Genomic DNA, 17,400 nt, shown 5'->3' on the forward strand with positions numbered 1-17,400 from the left:
CGTACGACTTAGTGGACATTCAACCCAATTATCTGTATCTGGCCGAAGGTGCTGGTGTTGATTATGCTTCCCTTTGTCGGCGTGTTGTACTACAAAATTGCTGTTTCAATAGCAGATTATCGATATGTTTCATAGCAATTATGATGATCGATGCAGTTCAGCATACGAGTATGTTCATGCCGGAAGCGCCTGAACGACGGCACATCCGATGTTGTCATGACCCTTTTCATATCACCATTCCTCGTTGGCAGTACACTTTCACCAGTTCATCGACACCCACCTTTGAAACAACCTTCAGGTCCGCGCTCGCGGAGTTTTGTCCGGCAGTGAAGAGCAGACAGGTGGACTCCTTATTGCGTTGGCTTGAGTCCTTGGCACCTGAAGATTTAGAACCCAGAAAGTGTATTTGGCCATTTATTGCGCTGACTTATGAGCTGTGGGTTTGCTTGAACTGCAAAAGCTTTTGCAGATATTCTCATTTTCATAACGGGTTTTTATAATTGGACAGGTGGAAAGAAAAGCCTCCCAAGTGTCTAGAAGACGCCAAAAAAGACATTTCCACCAAATTTTCTTCGAATAAATTGATGTTGCAGACACTTGCTCTGTTGCTACCGTGCATTACTGACGGATTTTGTTCCAATACACACGCGGTGGACAACGAGACGCTATGAATTACCATAGTACAGTAGGCTGTTGTCTGGTTGTAATAAAAAAACGGCATATAAACTTTTGTAATTGCTTTGCAAGACAATCTCGTGTAATGACATGCGACCGACAAAATTCCGTAACAAGCAGACGGAAATCCTTACTCAAGATCGTTCGTATGGAGGCAGGTAAGGTCACCAAACGCTGTCGATATACGCGAACAACGCCACCTTTTCCAGCGCTTGTGAACTGGAATCCTTACCACGCGATGCAACAGAAACTTGCATCTCGATGGTTCTTATAGAACGTGTTCCTGCGGAATGATGTCCTTCATTAACAGAAAACCAGAAAAAACAAAATACCGAATTCCAGACGCTGCTTAATCGATGTAGCGAGTTTTACTCCCGTATTATCAGCTTCACAATCATAAAATTGCCTTACTGATAAAGGAAACCAAAAAAAAAGTATTCTTGTATCTGCTCAGGGTCTTACTGCCACAGACACAATTTCACATTAAGAGCGACTGGCATCGAATGCGCCAACGCGGATTCTCCAGGCAGTCAGGTACGAGCTACATTGAGCTATTGAGCTCGTACATTGAGCTATTCATAGGTTTTATTCACTGACTGGAACGGAGAGCCTTGACTTGGTGCACCAACTGTGGCAAGCAGCATCGGGTGCTAAATTACCGTCAGAAAACCAACGAAAGACACAGAAAGTGTGGGACGCCGCTCTGGTCAAAAAATCTTGCGAAGATATCACAAACTTGTATGCAAATGATGTTACACATTGTGCGCCTTTGCTTGCAGTTGCGCGGCCGGAATCGGGCAAATGGCTGAACGCCCTCCCTGTACCTTCACTCGGAACGTTGATGTCAGACGAGAGTTTTCGTGTAGCAGTTGGACTACGTGTCGGCGCGCCAATTTGCAGTCCCCATCTTTGCGCTGACTGCCGTCTGCCTGTCGACCAATACGGCCACCATGGACTTTCCTGTAAGAAGAGCGCTGGACGTTTTCTTCGTCACTCTTCCTTGAACGAAGCAATTCGGAGAAGCCTAGTTACCGCCAATATACCGGCCGTACTGGAACCGAGAGGGACCAATGACGAGGATGATCGCCGGCCGGATGGTGTGTCGCAGTCGCCTTGGAGAAACGGACCACGACTACCTTGGAACGTGACATGTGTTGACACCGTGGCCTTGTCTAACGTCATCATCAGCAGCGTTAAAGCCGGAGAAGCTGCCAGGAAAGCGGAAGAAGAAAAGTGCCGAAAGTACGAATATCTGGCGCCGGAGTACGACTTCGTTCCTTTAGCTTTCGAGACTTTTAGCGTCGGCGGCCCAGCTTGTGTGAAATTTTTACGTGAGCTAGGAAAACGCTTGAAGGATGCTTCTGGAGAAAAACCATCATAGAGTTTTTGATGCAACGTCATAGTATTGAAATACAGCGCTGGAATGCGCTGTCTGTGACGTCCACTGTTCCACGTTCTGGTGGTTTAAATGCTGTTTACTTTGTGTTATAATGTTTTTTGTAAGTGATGTGTAAATTACTGTCTAATAACTAAACCAATAAAATTTTCACCCCTGACTTGAAACTGGTATTATTGATGGCTATGCGATTTTCCCGGGCGTGCAACCGGGGCGAGACGAAAACGATGCTGCGAGCCGAAAATGTAATTCGAAAAACCGCCTCACTCGCGCTATTGGTTGCCATTTTTGGCCATGTTCGAAATTATGTCACTTTCGAACGCTTGCTTCGCCAAAGCAGCTTCTGATGCATCCAAAAACTTAAGTTTTTGGATGCTTCGTTTGGGGGGCTGGGGGGGACGTTAGGCGTGCAGCTTCGGCTGTTCAAAAATACAGTCTCAACGTTGTACTTGATTCAAGCGGCAGCTACTTACAGTAGTATCTAGCTTTATCGCCTTTTTTGATTCTAGAACTTGGTTCTTTTTCTAAATCATTTATTTCGAAGTTGCACGGTTTTATAAGTATCTGTGACTCTGTGGTTTTCTTCTGTGTGCATCTTTTACATAATTTTCGTGAAATAGAGTACTTAGCCATGGCATTCCAAGTAAATGGCCCATTTAGCAGAACAGACATAGCTAGTAGACTTGCTGGCGGCACTCTAGAAATTGCGAACTGGAGCAATGTAGATCCTCATGAATTCGTCAGCGTATTTTTTCCCGGCTCAACACACAGCGTTCTCCTTCCTCAAGTCCCATCTTCGAGTCAGCTTCTTGCGGAGACAAGTCAATTAGCTGAAAATAATCTTGACAGTAACGATATGTTCGATGCGCAAGCTGTTATGCAGATACCTAGCGGAATACCGCGGAGCGAAGCCAAGGATGGTCCTCTGACGCCTGTTGATATTTCGGAATCAAACTCCAGCGTCGCTGCAGAAGTGAAGAGAGCAAGAGGTCGTCCGAAAGGACCAGAAACTAGCAAACAGCGAAAAAGAAAAGAAAAGGCAGATAAGCGCAAACTGGACGAAGAACAACGAGATATCTCAACATGTGCACGGTATGCTGTGGTTGTTGAAAATAATCCCTGGGACTGCAAGCGTAACAGCCCAGGGTTTTACAAGCGCTGGGCCACCATTGTTAAGATTTTGAAGTCCAAGAACTTGCTGGAGAATACTCCTAATGCTGGACGTCTGTTTCAAAATGCTATCGGGAAAGCGCTCGCTGACTATCGAAAGACTTACGTAGAAAGACCAACTGGAGAGGAACCGCCGCCAAAATCGGAGGAAGATGAACTCGTTGGTGAAATGTACCGTCTAAAGCAATCCGGAGATGCTGGAGAGGACTCCCTCGAAGCGGATGACCGCGAAGCTGGATTAGAAAAGCGCCAAAATGCGATGAAGCGCTTGGGAATATCTACTGGCAATAAGACTCGACACGTTCTATCACAGGATACACAGATGACGGCCAGATTCGAGATTATAATTCGGATGAACCGCAATATTTAAAAGAAATGGAAGAAAGTCTTGTTGGGAGGTTGGACAGGATGTCTAGCTTTCGTCTTCATTATCCAGGTACGTTTCAGAATGCTTAAATGCAAAAAAACTTAATTTAATCTAACCAGAAAAACTGCACGTCTTTCAATTTAATGTGTTGTATACAATGTAAGTAATAATTTTTTAACTTCAACCACCTCGCTTTCATGCCGAATTTTTATTTTATTATTTAAGGATTAGGAATCTTTATTACTGTTTTTTACTACTAATGGTGACTATGTTTGACTAGACGAATCCACAAAAGTACAACTTCGCACCACGCCGAAGTCCGGCTTAGAAAGAGTTCGAAAGGGAAACCCCGTTGAAGCGGATAACCGCGAAGCTAGTAGCTTACAGGAAGCAGCTGAGGACGACAAAGATTACGATAATTTGGACAGTTTTAATGGTGTGTTGCAAGCCGTAACGATTTCCTGCAATACGTAATTTATGAAATTATGTGTCTGCTTGCAGAAAAAGCGTTGCAACTAGAGAGTTCTAGTAGCTCTCCTGAAGCAAGTGGGCCAAATAAAAGCAAAGGCGATAGCACCAAAGCGGGAATCCGCGGACGGGAAAAGGATATTGTGGATGCCGTTATGTGCTTTTCGGAGACGGCAAAGGAAGCCGCAGACATGCAGTGGAAGCAATGGTGTGCCGAACAAAAAGAAATTGCCTTGGATAGGGAAGCAAAAAGAGAAATAGAAAAGCAAAAGCTTGAGCTGGAAAGAGACCGTTTAGAAAAAGAAATTGAACAGCGGAATAAGGACCGCGAAGCTGATTTGCAGAAACATTTGGCAACAGTTAAGGCTTTGGAAAATGTCATGGATCGTTGTTTGAGCAGAAATAACGAAAAAACTTAATTTCAAGCTGTAGCAGCACTGTAATAACAGCTTTTATCAGAGAAACTTGAATAAAATTGTTTAATTAATAAAGGCCGCGGCGAGGTATTCCTCTAGCATCGGTGGTTCCACCTTAAACCGGCGACTGATAAGTTTGCAGCCGTACAAGCAGGTCAAGCAGTTAGTAAGCAAAGCAGAGACAAGATAAATTTTCGCTGTCTGCTGCCAGAGCAACTGTTGGCTGCGAGAATAATTCCCAAATGCAAAATATCTTGCAATTTTTAAAAATCCTAGCTCAACAGCAACGCGACATAAGCATAAGTCTTTGTTAAACTGAATCTCTTCCGGAGTTAGGTTCAATCCCTTGTATGGCGTTTGGATTTCCGGAGAAATTGTATAGCCTTTATCGGCAAATAAACAGTAATCGGGGTTTCCCCAATCGAGGTTTTTCCTCTTCAGCCGGCTTCGCAGTTTGGTCCTTAACAGCATGTACGCATCGTGTCTTCGTCCTTCCACTGGTCCAAACATGTTAATGATAAGCCCGTCTGGTGCGACAACAGATTGAAATTTCATCACATGACGGCCACTGTGCCCGGAATAATATTCTTCCTGAAATACGCTCGGCTTGCAAATTGCTCTTGCTGTACCATCAATAAAGCCCCAGCAGTGCTCTACAACAGCCCATACATTTATGGCACAGACACCAAATGAAGAATACTTCTATGCAATAACGACAGACAGAAATACTGTCCCAACATACCGTATCGGCCTTTGCTTTCGCGGAAAACCGCTTCAGAGTATTTCTCAATGGCCTCTGGAGTTATCCAGTCAAGAGATTCGAGCAGCCGCCCTTTACGGCTGTAGATGTGACTAATGGTCGTATTAAAAATTCGGGATAACTGGCTCTGGTCTCTTCCCAGAAGATCCATTGTATCAACCCACCGGTTCGGGAAATCAAGACGACGCAATGTCACAGCAAAAGCTACCTCGGCGCTTACGTTGGTTCCGTTCGAACACACAATGCGGTCAGGCAGTTCCAGCGCATCCAAGAGCCGTCGGAAATCGGCATAAGATCGCATTCGAAAAAAAGCTCGAAACTTCTCCCGAGGCATTTCCTCTAAGCCAGTGTGATTGCGGTCATAGAACCGCTCGAATTCTCGGTCAGCATGGGTCAGGAGCGCGACACCCATAAATAAATGATCCAAGGTTTTAAACATTGCACGCCTGCGCTGGCGTCGCTTGGCCTTGAACTTTTTACACATCATGTAATGCATGGTGGGCAAAAGAAGGAAAACGTCGCGATTATAAGAGGTATTCCTCGAAAATAAGAGGACTTCCTCGGGTTTAGAATATGGATAAGGTACAGTAACAGAAAAAACCGAATGCCGCATAGATTCCACGTAAAACAGTGCACTACATGTCTGTTGCATGTAATTTAACTCACTTGTAAGTTGTAACCAAGAAAAAACGAGAAAACTAAAGATAAAGCACTACTTGGGTGATAAAAGTGCACAATTTCTGCAAAATTTAGAAAAACAAGCTAAAATACCAAACTTTGAAAATTTTTGAAAAAAACAACACCGTTCTTTATTTTTGGTTATCACTTGCTGAATTCAATAGCGGACGCGCGAGCAGCTTGAGATCGCATATACGCTAGATGATGTCAAGCCGGTTATCCAGAAACTATTGAAGCTGCCTGTCTGCAAGGGGTGTGGCATGATTTTAATTTACTTTCGGGATTTTTGCTTCCGGCTGCGGCTTGAAAATCGCAAAGCCATCATTGATGTTCGTTGAATAGATGATTGCTTCATTGGTACCTTGTCGAGATAAAGGACCAGCATCAGCAACCTGCTTATTATCTGCACGCTTTCGTTAGCCAGCTGAAAAACAATTTACAGCTGAAATACCGAATGAGCTCTAATGTATCAGTAATTATTACGAAACTGCTTCCACTTTACCTTCGTGTTCTTTCTGGTTTAGGGTGACTTTACAGGTTCCAGATTCCTTTCCATTTCCTAATTTTTGGTTCAAGCTTGTCGTAGTCAATACGGCTGTATACGCACTGGACTGACTGAGTCAAAGCATTCTCACTTTCTCTAAGGCTGTGTATAAACCACAACCCTTTTTCATCCTGAACAAAAAATTAGGAAACTGACTGTAATTTCGAGCGCATTTCGAGCGTTAAATGAAATGTGAGTCGGATAGTGGCAGCATCAGCATCATTCTAAATGCTATCTTCCAAGACCCATGACCTGATCTTGATCGCCTGCTATTCTTCAGAGTATAATGCCATAAAAATAAGAACGACATCAGTGAGTTCATTATCGAATCTGGGAAGAGATAATTTCCGTGCACTCTAGGTGCATGTGCATTGTTACCAGCGTTTGAAGAAGGCATTCGTCCCAATTACCAATGAGATGCAAAATTTTGGCATCTTGGCGGATAGTATCCCCGATAACGTGAGCTAGATCCCGGTTACAGAGCAGTATGGGCTCACATTTGAGCTTTCATTGGCGTACTTATTTAGTTTGTCAGTATTTTACACTGCCAGAATACTTTCCGCGGCAATCGTCAAAGCATTTATATATTTTCTAAAAACAATAAAACCATTTTTAAAGGAGACAGAAACCAGCATGAACGGTTGAACACTCCATTGCTTCGATTTGCGCAATGTGAAAAACGTATAAACGTAGGGAAGTTTGTGCGACGAGAGTCGCTTTGGGGATATTACCACCGCACAGCTTCAGCAAGAAGCGAAAAAAAGGGAACCAAGCCAAATTCCACGACATAGTATTTTATTCTTCCGAATCTGCTACCAAATTGATGGGCATATACTTCAACTTGGTCTGCATCGGGAGGCATGCTGTGCGGAATAAACAGTGTACGGAAACGGAAGCAATAGCAACGCAGCCCATGTACATCTGCCATACAAGTACTGATAACTTAAATCATCGTCAACCATCCGGTAGATACGCACTGGCAACAACCACTCTAGGTAGTACTGCATTGCTACAAATACATTTTCGACATTATTGGACAAGCATGTTGTTACGCCTACCTGCGTAATAATTAGTGGATTTCGCTTTGTAGATTTTAGCTAATTTGATCACGGTCAAAAAAGCACCCTTGCCGCCATCAAAGAATGGGGAACCGACTGATAATTTATTCCGGAGAAGCTCGCTTACACGAATTCGTACGACAGCTCTACTCCTTGACAAGCAAATATTGTGAGCCAGAAGAATGCATTTGGCCGTTAATTGTCTGATCTTATGAACTGTAAACGGGTAGTACTAATTAATGTTACTGGTACGGGTAGTGGTACTGGTAGTGGTAGCATGTTATGTTACTGTTACTGTTAGTGGTAGCGACAGTGGTTCTGCCACTGGTAGTGGTACTGGTTGTGGTAGCGATTACGATACTGCCACAAGCAGAAGTGTTACCGGGAAATTATTATAACTTCGCTTCCTTGTTAATAAATTTACAGAGAGTGCCGAAATACGATTAAGTTTTGCAGTTTTCGTCGGCTGCTAACACAAGCGGCAGCCAGGCACACTAAGAGGCGCTGTGGCAGTTATGAAAGTAACAAAATTAATAATTTTTTGTTCGATCTTATGTACGGGCGGGTGTTTTACCGGGTGGCTGAATAAAATGTTGGTCTGGTTTATCAAGTTCCACTTGTCCTTGCTTAACTGAGATCACGCAATTTCATCAAAAGGACAACATTTGTAGCATGAAAAGAATTTAAAAAAATCTCAGAAATTCAACTTTTTCACAAAACTGCAGAACTAAATCGTATTTCGGCACTCTCTGTTGATCTATTGACCTGGAAGCGAAGTTATAACAATTTCCCGGTAACACTTTTACTTGTGGCAGTATCGTAATCGCTGCCACTACCAGCACCATTTTACCATGAAATGTTACCACAACCAGTACCACTACCAGTAAAAGAACCATTGTCGTTACCACTAACAGTAACACTAACATAACATGCTACTACTATCAGTACCACTACCAGTAACATTAACTAGTACTACCCACTGTAAACATGGAGCATCATTTGCACAACCGGCATCAGGGCGGCGTGATGCTTAAAAGGATTTTAATTTATCTGTACAGGTGGAACGAGGGGAAGTATTCTTCTTCCGTACGAAATCATGGCATCTGTGCATGCTAGCTAATGCGTCGCCATCGCGGTAAACTTTAGTCGCCCAGGAGTACCTTGTGTTTTTAGCCCTGAAATAACCTGTCTTACTCGATCTGCGATAAAGTTGTTCGCCGCACAGCAGAATTCCACCAAAACCGAGTAAAAAGGCTTTCGAAATACGATAGTTTTGTCGCACAGAATTGATCAGGTCGGTTAAAACGAAATAGCTGTTGACAAATGGTGAGAATCTTGCACACCGGTACAAAAGCCTATTAGAATACAGTAACTAACGAATCTAAATCTGCGATTAAGCACCTGGATGCCGTTAAAGCCGACATAATATCTCATTAGTTTTCCCGAAGAGCTGTGTTATGTATCCACTGGCACTACTACTTCCGTGTATCACTGGTGGATTCTGCAGTGTTGCTCAAGCAGTCGACAACGAGACACAGCCAACGCCAGAGTAAAACGGATCATACTGCCGATCCAAGCAAACTGTACCATACTTTAAGGAAAATGGCCCGGTACATAGTGTCAAAAATGGGATACATACACTAAAACTTTCGCTTGCGCGCACTCTGAATCATTATTTTGTAATATTTTATGTCATTCTAAAGCTAAATGATTTGTATACATTGTTCTGAAAACCGTTCGCGCGCGCAACATCCGGTTGCTGAGATATGGTGTATTAAAATGGGCGAAAAGTTTAAATGCATTGTTGTGTACCAAAAGTCTGGTTATTATCCGATCTTCTTGAAACTTTGCTGTAAAAGGCACATGACCATGAAGTTGAAAGTGAACCAATATCAGATCCATAGCATTTTTTTCCGATTTTAAAATGAATTTCAAAAATTTTAAAATTCATTTTAAAATTATGGGAAAGTGCTATGGACCTAAAATTGGTTCACTTTCGACTTTATAGCCATGTGCCTTTTACAGCAAAGTTTCAAGAAGATCGGATAATAACCAGACTTTTGGTACACAACAATGCATTTAAACTTTTCGCCCATTTTAATACACTATATCTCAGCAACCGGATGTTGCGCGCGCGAACGGTTTTCAGAACAATGTATACAAATCATTTAGCTTTAGAATGACATAAAGTATTACAAAATAATGATTGGAAGTGCGCGCAAGCGAAGTTTTAGCGTATGTATCCCATTTTTGACGCTATGTACCGGGCCATTTCCCTTAAGTATTTTATGCGTCAATAATGCGTTTAAAAAGTCACCCTGTGGCTGAAATATGCATGCTAAGATTATTAACACAAAATCACTAGAATGACCGAGCATGCTCGCCTCGTCAGGGTTTAAGGCAGTAAGTTTAACAAGAACTATTTCACTGTGAAATTGCTACCGCAGTAGCTCAGTAACAAACTATAGTAGGCGTTACATGTTTTATGATAAACGAAGTACTATATCTTTGAATCTGCCCTTAATAAATTATTAAGGGCAGCTAATACATTAAATATAATACAGATAATACATTATTAAGGGCACATAATACATTAAATAATACATGGCGGCCTCTGTGGGACCAGTTGCTTTGACAGAAAGTGATAGTGAGAGCTTGAGAAATCGGGCCACAGACATATAAGGGGAAAAATGTGTCTAGCCGAACCAGTCCCTTGTACTTCTGATGTAAGCCGGCTGGTGGTTTACGTTGTGGCTGCATAGCGTTTTATGTAAAGCGCTGCTATTAAGGCTGTGCGGCATTGACGGTACATGTGGTATTAGCTGCACCAGGCAGGTCCGGGCTATAACACAGTTTTAGCCTGTTTACCTGCAGTTGTACGAGTGCTGCTTACCTGTTATCTACCTGCAATCTTAATGGCAGCGCTTTAGGGGGGATCCATAAATTACGTACGCAGCGAACCAGGGAGGGAGGGGTCCAAAAAGTGTGACAAGCTGTGACAGCCTCGACGAACCCAGGGGGGAGGGGGTGGTCCGCTTCATGTATTACGATTGAACGAACCACGGGGGGAGGGGTTAAGCAAACGTGACGGACCGCTACGAAGGGGGAGGGAGGGGTGAAAAAATCGTGGTTTTCTGCGTACGTAATTTATGGATGCCCCCTTACATAAAACACTGTCAAGCCACAACGTAAACCACCAGCTGGCTTACATCAGAAGTACAAGGGATTGGTTCGGCTAGACACATTTTTCCCCCTATATTAAAAAGTGATTTCAAGGTATGATAAAACAAATACAAGCGCAGTATTTATAACGTCCAGACAGCAGTGTCCAGATTTCGCTCTTGCAACCCGATTTAAGTAAAAGTGGAAAATATGTATTATGTCCTCTTCAGTTTTAGTTCTGTGCGACCAAAGTTTTCCTGGCGCGTAGTCGGTTTGCCTTGCCTGGGCGTGTTTAAAGCATCAAGCGCACAAAATAACGACTGCCCTAGAGATTCTTCATTTATACAGCTCCAAAACGTTTGTTAACTGCCTTTTAAAATTATTTCTTGTAGTTCATCTGAAACGACTGCATAAGCGAAATTAGCATTTAAGTTTATCAAAGGCTGACTAGAGCAGCATTTACAATAATTGATAGCTTCAGGTGGCTCCGTAGTGGTAGGTTTGTGCAGGGTACGCGGGTAGAAGCGCTATAAGGTCAGTATTTTTAGCCAACGACACTGTGTTTACACAGTTTAGTTGATGGTGAATCGTGCAGTGTGAAGCATGGTGCGCGGCAGCGGATTAATAAAGACCATCTACGTACGTACAAGTATTTAATTACAATGAAAACTGCACGACATGCGGATTTGAAAAGAAAGACCATGAGGACATACGAAATAGTCGACATCGGTTCTACCGTGGAGTCAGATTATCCGGGCGTGGCTACGCATCAGCGTCGACTGCATTAGCAACGCAGCAAAATCCGTCGCTAATGCACGGCAGCAGCAAGGCCAGTGTCTGTAAAATACAGCTCTTCCGTGAGAAATTGTGCGATATGTCGGCTTTAACGTCATTCAAATGCTTGGGTGGTTTTTCCTTCCACCTGTAAAGTATAATCCGTATATCAAGCTAGCAATTTGTGTACTGCTTCCTGCTCCATGCGTACAGTTTGTAGGAGAGCTCAATAAACGCCCAAATGCAGGTTTGCGGCTCACAATCCTTGCTTGTCAAGGAATTCAACCAATAAAAAAGATTCTTGATCACGTGTCCTCTGAGTACTGGACAATGGTCATCTAACGCAGACCGGAAGGATGCTTCAAATGTGACCGCCGTTGTTTCCTCAAAACTGTACCGCCACCGCGGGATCTCAATGAAGAATGGATCACGGCAACACCTTAAATTCCATCGTCCAGGAGTCAAGTTCCAGTATATATCCCACCCATTTCCTAACGTAATGACGTCTCTGAAGCATATCGACAGTTGGCTATTGAAACAGCAATTCTTCAGGGCAAGCTGCCGGCAACAAAAAGCGTAGTTCGTGTACCTCTCCGCCGACAAATAATTAACGTGCATGGTATTAAAGTCATGTGTATACAACATGAGAGACGATTTAGGAAATGGCAGGAATTCGTTCAGCAATAGTGTGGAGTTGTTGGCGATGACCAACCAATCAAGTCTCACGCGCATGACCTTCAGCACATTCGCAAGTACAAACAAACTTTGTTCCCAGTTATCGATGAAATACAAAATTTTGGCATCTTGGCTGATAGTGCTGCCGATAATGTGAGCCAGGTCTCGATAAGCACTGCCGGGCGGGCCTACCTTCAGACTTTCAATAGCATGCTTTCGCTGGTTTGGCAGTATTACGCACTGTCGGAGAGTTTTGCACGATAATTGGCGATGGAGAGTTTTGCTTGTTCTGGAAAAATACAAGAAATCTCTGATTCAAAGTACCTACTCGAAAACAGAGCAAACAAGCGCTGATACGGGGACACCCGGTGACCTTTCAGTATGAAATACAATTTTTACATATATATATATATATATATATATATATATATATATATATATATATATATATATATATATATATATATATATATATATATATATATATATATATATATATATATATTATTTTATATATATACGTGCAGAAACTTCGTGCCCACAGCCAACACCCGCGTGGACACTAAGATCCATCCGGTGCACCCAACCAACGCCCGTGTTTACCCGCGCACGCAGCCATAATGAATATTACAGGGGTGCCGCGCCAAGTTCGGACAGTTGTCTTAAAAATAAATTTCCAGTTATTAGATTTTTTTATTATTACCGTATGTGTTATGCATCTTTTCACTATGAGTCGCGAGGCTGAGGGCGTGGCTTGCAGTACAGCGAGATTTAAAGTAATGCAGACCTGATTAAAAATGCGATTAGACCCAACGACCTTCCTAGTCTCCCTCCCATCTAAAATTTGTTAAGAAATTCCACAGGTGCTATCGTCCAAAAAAGTTTACGCTGAACTGTTTGTCATTCAAAGCCCTTGCTAAATTCGTTTGATTCCATGCTGTTTCAATGATGGCGACGTGACCTTTGCAGTATTGCTGGAGGCACTGTCACAATGGTGGACGGTGCCCTTCGAGAGCTCGCACAGGAATCGCAGTAGGTCGGGTGTGTCAAGTATGTAAAAATACCTCGTTGGCTAAGCATTGAGCAACATTTTAGGCTTTTCTTTTTGCCCAAAATGCCTGCGACATACCGTTTCAGCACATTTTCGCGCCAGCGCGAAATTTATTTGGCCACTGCTTTGTCGGTGTTTTCTCCGATTCTTTTGCCACCTCCATATTATTGCATGCTTGTTAGATAACAGATAGAATACAAAATTCCTCTACTTTTATGCATGTCTTGTTTTTCGAAAACATGATCTCGAAGTTATGCATCTCTGCGCGCTAGGCAACCACATTTTTCCGGAAGCACTTTTTAACATACAAGTCTATGGGAGGTGCACCTTCTTTCTGGGCCACCTCCAGCACCAGCCACGAGAAAGTTTTTGCTGACCACTTTTCCATACCTTTAACGCTACCCAACAGTTCAGAATTTGTCCATGAAAAAATATCACGTGGGGAATTTTCTAGAAGGTCAGTTATGAGCCCTCTGGAAATGACTACTAACCCATCCAGGTTTTACTTGGCTGACTAGTTATTACGCCGTTTAGCAATTTAAAATTTTAGCATATTCAGATCTGCATTAAAAAGTTACACTAGAAAACTGCAAAATAAAAAGTAGAACCAAGCATACAAATATTTTTAAATTTAATTTTCGCTACTTTCCGAACTTGGCGCGGCACCCCTGTAATACATATAACGATAAACTCTTGTGCTTTTTGTACTCTGGAAAGTTGCACTCCAAAATTTAAAGTGGTAATGGTCGCTAATGACATCTGATGGAAATTATGGAATTCACCTTATTAGTAACTAATGAAAACAAAAATTAGGTTAATCATTAAATTATTACGTATAAGCTAATAATAGCCAACCTGTACACAGAAACATTAAAAGGTTAGTGCGCAACACCCTTACACAACCCTGATGTTTATAGTACTTTGTATTAAGAAAGTTTCAATAATAGGGCCATTAGTACTTGGACATGCTCGTGTGCGCAAGAACGAGAAGACTGAGTTCAGTTTTCATAGAATTTATTGATCCACTTCCGCGTAACTGATGGAGCGTTCATACTTCATAGAATGAAATCCTGACAACGTCGTGCAAGAGTCTACTAAATCTCTAACAGCCTGATATAATTTGCAAGCTAGTTGCATTTCTCTCCAAATTGCGGACGATCGCCCTCTCACCGATTTTCCACAGCTTGTTGGCCGCTTCCGCATACGCTTCCGTGGGGGTAGCAGTTCTCCCGAATCTTCTGATAACAACGTGTATTCACGGCATGCGGGAGGTATAAAGTATTCGCAGTACTTTACATAAAGTACTGACTTTATGTAAAGTACTGACCTTTCACCGATTCACGGATTCACGGCATACGGGAGGTACAAAGTATTGGCAGTACTTTACATAAAGTACTGACTTTATGTAAAGTACTGACCTTTCACCGATTCACGGATTCACGGCATACGGGAGGTACAAAGTATTGGCAGTACTTTACATAAAGTACTGACTTTATGTAAAGTACTGACCTTTCACCGATTCACGGATTCACGGCATACGGGAGGTACAAAGTATTGGCAGTACTTTACATAAAGTACTGACTTTATGTAAAGTACTGACCTTTTACCGATTCACGTATTCATGGCATGCGGGAGGTACAAAGTATTGGCAGTACTTTACATAAAGTACGGACTTTAAGTAAAGTATTGACCTTTCACCGATTCACGGATTCACGGCATGCAGGAGGTACAAAGTATTGGCAGTACTTTACATAAAGTACTGACTTTAAGTAAAGTATTGACCTTTCACCGATTCACGGATTCACGGCATACGGGAGGTACAAAGTATTGGCAGTACTTTACATAAAGTACTGACTTTATGTAAAGTACTGACCTTTCACCGATTCACGGATTCACGGCATGCGGGAGGTATAAAGTATTCGCAGCACTTTGCTGATAAAGTACTACCTTTATGAATTTTCACCGATTCACGGAATTAGGTACATGTGGATGGATACACCACTGTGCAGCACTTCACACAATCCAGGCATAGTGTGAAGGAGTTTAACATGAGGCGCGAAAGTGAAGCTATTTTTGCATGTCGTACTTAATATATTCTAATGTACGATCGTCGTACGTGCAATCCGGGTTCGTACATCTTTTCTAAATATAAAATTTTAACGTACTAGAGTTTTCTATAATTACAAACCTCCTGCGCTTACCTGCGGAGTTGGTACTGATCATAAACATCCATAAAGGAAAAAACTTCCATACTCAGCTCCTTAAGTAAATCTTCAAAATGGACTTCCTGAGGTTCACTCACGTCTGAAACATAACAATACATAACTGAAAATAACATCCGGAATAGTGATTACACTAGAGACATACGACAAACGACAAGATTTATACTCGCACAACAAATACAATAATTATATATCTTTTTTGGATCATCAAACGGCTCAAACCCTTGAAATTCCAGATTAACGGCCAAAAGTATCTACCCTTATGAAATATAATAAGTTTTCTCTCATCAGTATTATTCCGCCACATGTGCGCAGATGCGTATTGGACAGCCAGTTAGCAAATTGATTGCAAAATTGCTCGTCAACTTTTGAGCGGTTTTATGTGACGGAACCATATTATTGTTCTGTATACGTGCCATGTACAGTTTTCTACTGAAAACGATTTCGCTGAATACGGTATGCAGTTTGGAGAAGCCGCTAAGCTCCGCTGTATTACTCGAAAATTTGAGTTCAGTTTAAGTTCCGCTACGTTGGCAAAAAATGCTGAAAATTTCTGCTTTGCTTTCGAAATCATGCACACTGTAATACTACTTTGTATAGCCGCTAGATGAATTTGCACCACATAGTCTGGTACATGGGAACTGACACACACTTTGCTGCTCGATGTTCTCCGTAACGTGTACGATGCCCGGCAACGGGCAGGTAGTGGCCGGTTCCGAAAATGGTGCAATTTCATCCAGCGGCTACAGTACATGCAGCTTGAACTTATCCGTAAAGTTATAGTTTCGTCCTCAGCAGGTCAATCACAAAGCTCCGTGCCATAGGTTCCGCTTTTTCAAGTTAAAAATACGAACACCGGAGTGAACATTTACGTAACCGCTGACAATGTTCGTATTAACTGGACTCGCGAGCGTAAAATGTTTTGGCCTTCAAAGTGCAGTTTAACTTGATTACTAACATTACCTAGACCAGCAACGATTCGTGTGATAAGTTCGTTCAGAACGGTGCGAGAAATTGTTTCTGTTGCCAGGGTAAATTTTCCCATAAAATTATCCACAGCGGACACAACGCGTTTGAAAACATTTGCTTTAACTTCAGAGTCCGTTAACGTTTGACTATATTCCTCTTCTACTAACACAACAACGTGATCATCCGTTGCATCCATAAACATAATTCCACAAATTTCTTGCATTAAGCGACTGCGAAAACGCGGCATTTGTCGTACTTTCGGCAGAGTATCAGCAAAGTTGCTACAATACGAAACAAATTGTGAAACTGGTATCTCATGACTGACAAACGACTGTGGAATAACGGGATCCCCAAGATAACCCCGGCGCCTAACTCGTTTGAAAGCGGCACCAGAGGAGTCCAGAACATAGTAACATTTAACCACATTTTCTGGCAGCTGCACTTCCACATTTAGGAACGAGAATGCGTCCATAACTATGCCGTCAATGATGCAAGCTGGCTGCCATGATTCGGGCTGATTCTCTTCCACACTGACAAGGACGTCAATCTCTTCCGGTACATCGTCAAGGTCCAAGCTTAGAGATTGAAACCAATTCGTGCGTCGCAATTTATCCATCGGGAGGCGCCGTAGATGCTGCATGGCACCAATTCGCACCATACAATGATCGTTTTCGACTGCACAGACGTACCCACGATAAGTAGCATCCTCATCCAGAACATCGACAACAAATCGTCCATAAACCCCTGTGATAAGGGGATCGCTGCTAATTCGCACTGACAAAACATTTTCCATCATGTCTCTCGCGTGGGAGCAATTTTGCTTGGGTAATGTATAAAACCGCAAGTTTGCACTTTTCCAGCAAACATTGTGTGCGTGTTGGCGAGTCTTAATATTATTAGCCGACTAATACGTACAGTAAAACCTTTCGGAGAGTGGCAGACGAATACGTTTGAACATTCCCTCATTCACATTGTCCCAGAGTTATCGCAAACGCTTTCGCCGGGAAATCGGATA

General features: G+C 42.5%; 2 protein-coding genes across 2 annotated transcripts; one reads left to right on the forward strand and one right to left on the reverse strand.

The window, feature by feature from the left end:
- The first annotated feature begins 3,334 nt into the window (after positions 1 to 3,334).
- LOC129589567 (uncharacterized) lies at positions 3,335 to 4,495 on the forward strand. The gene is made up of 3 exons (XM_055484367.1): positions 3,335 to 3,677; positions 3,889 to 4,044; positions 4,110 to 4,495. Exons 1-3 carry the CDS (start codon positions 3,617 to 3,619, stop codon positions 4,493 to 4,495), a joined length of 603 nt encoding a protein of 200 aa, XP_055340342.1. The 5' UTR covers positions 3,335 to 3,616.
- A 6,874-nt stretch (positions 4,496 to 11,369) lies between these two features.
- LOC129589699 (uncharacterized) lies at positions 11,370 to 17,400 on the reverse strand. The gene is made up of 4 exons (XM_055484540.1): positions 16,380 to 17,400; positions 15,396 to 15,498; positions 11,680 to 12,432; positions 11,370 to 11,616 (listed from the first exon to the last, which is right to left on the reverse strand). The coding sequence occupies exons 1-4, from the start codon at positions 17,179 to 17,181 to the stop codon at positions 11,457 to 11,459; spliced, it is 1,818 nt and encodes a 605-aa protein (XP_055340515.1). The 5' UTR covers positions 17,182 to 17,400; the 3' UTR covers positions 11,370 to 11,456.

The sequence above is a fragment of the Paramacrobiotus metropolitanus genome, unplaced genomic scaffold (assembly GCF_019649055.1).
Source record: "Paramacrobiotus metropolitanus isolate TYO unplaced genomic scaffold, Prichtersi_v1.0 Parri_scaffold0000036, whole genome shotgun sequence".
Lineage (NCBI taxonomy): Eukaryota > Metazoa > Tardigrada > Eutardigrada > Parachela > Macrobiotidae > Paramacrobiotus > Paramacrobiotus metropolitanus.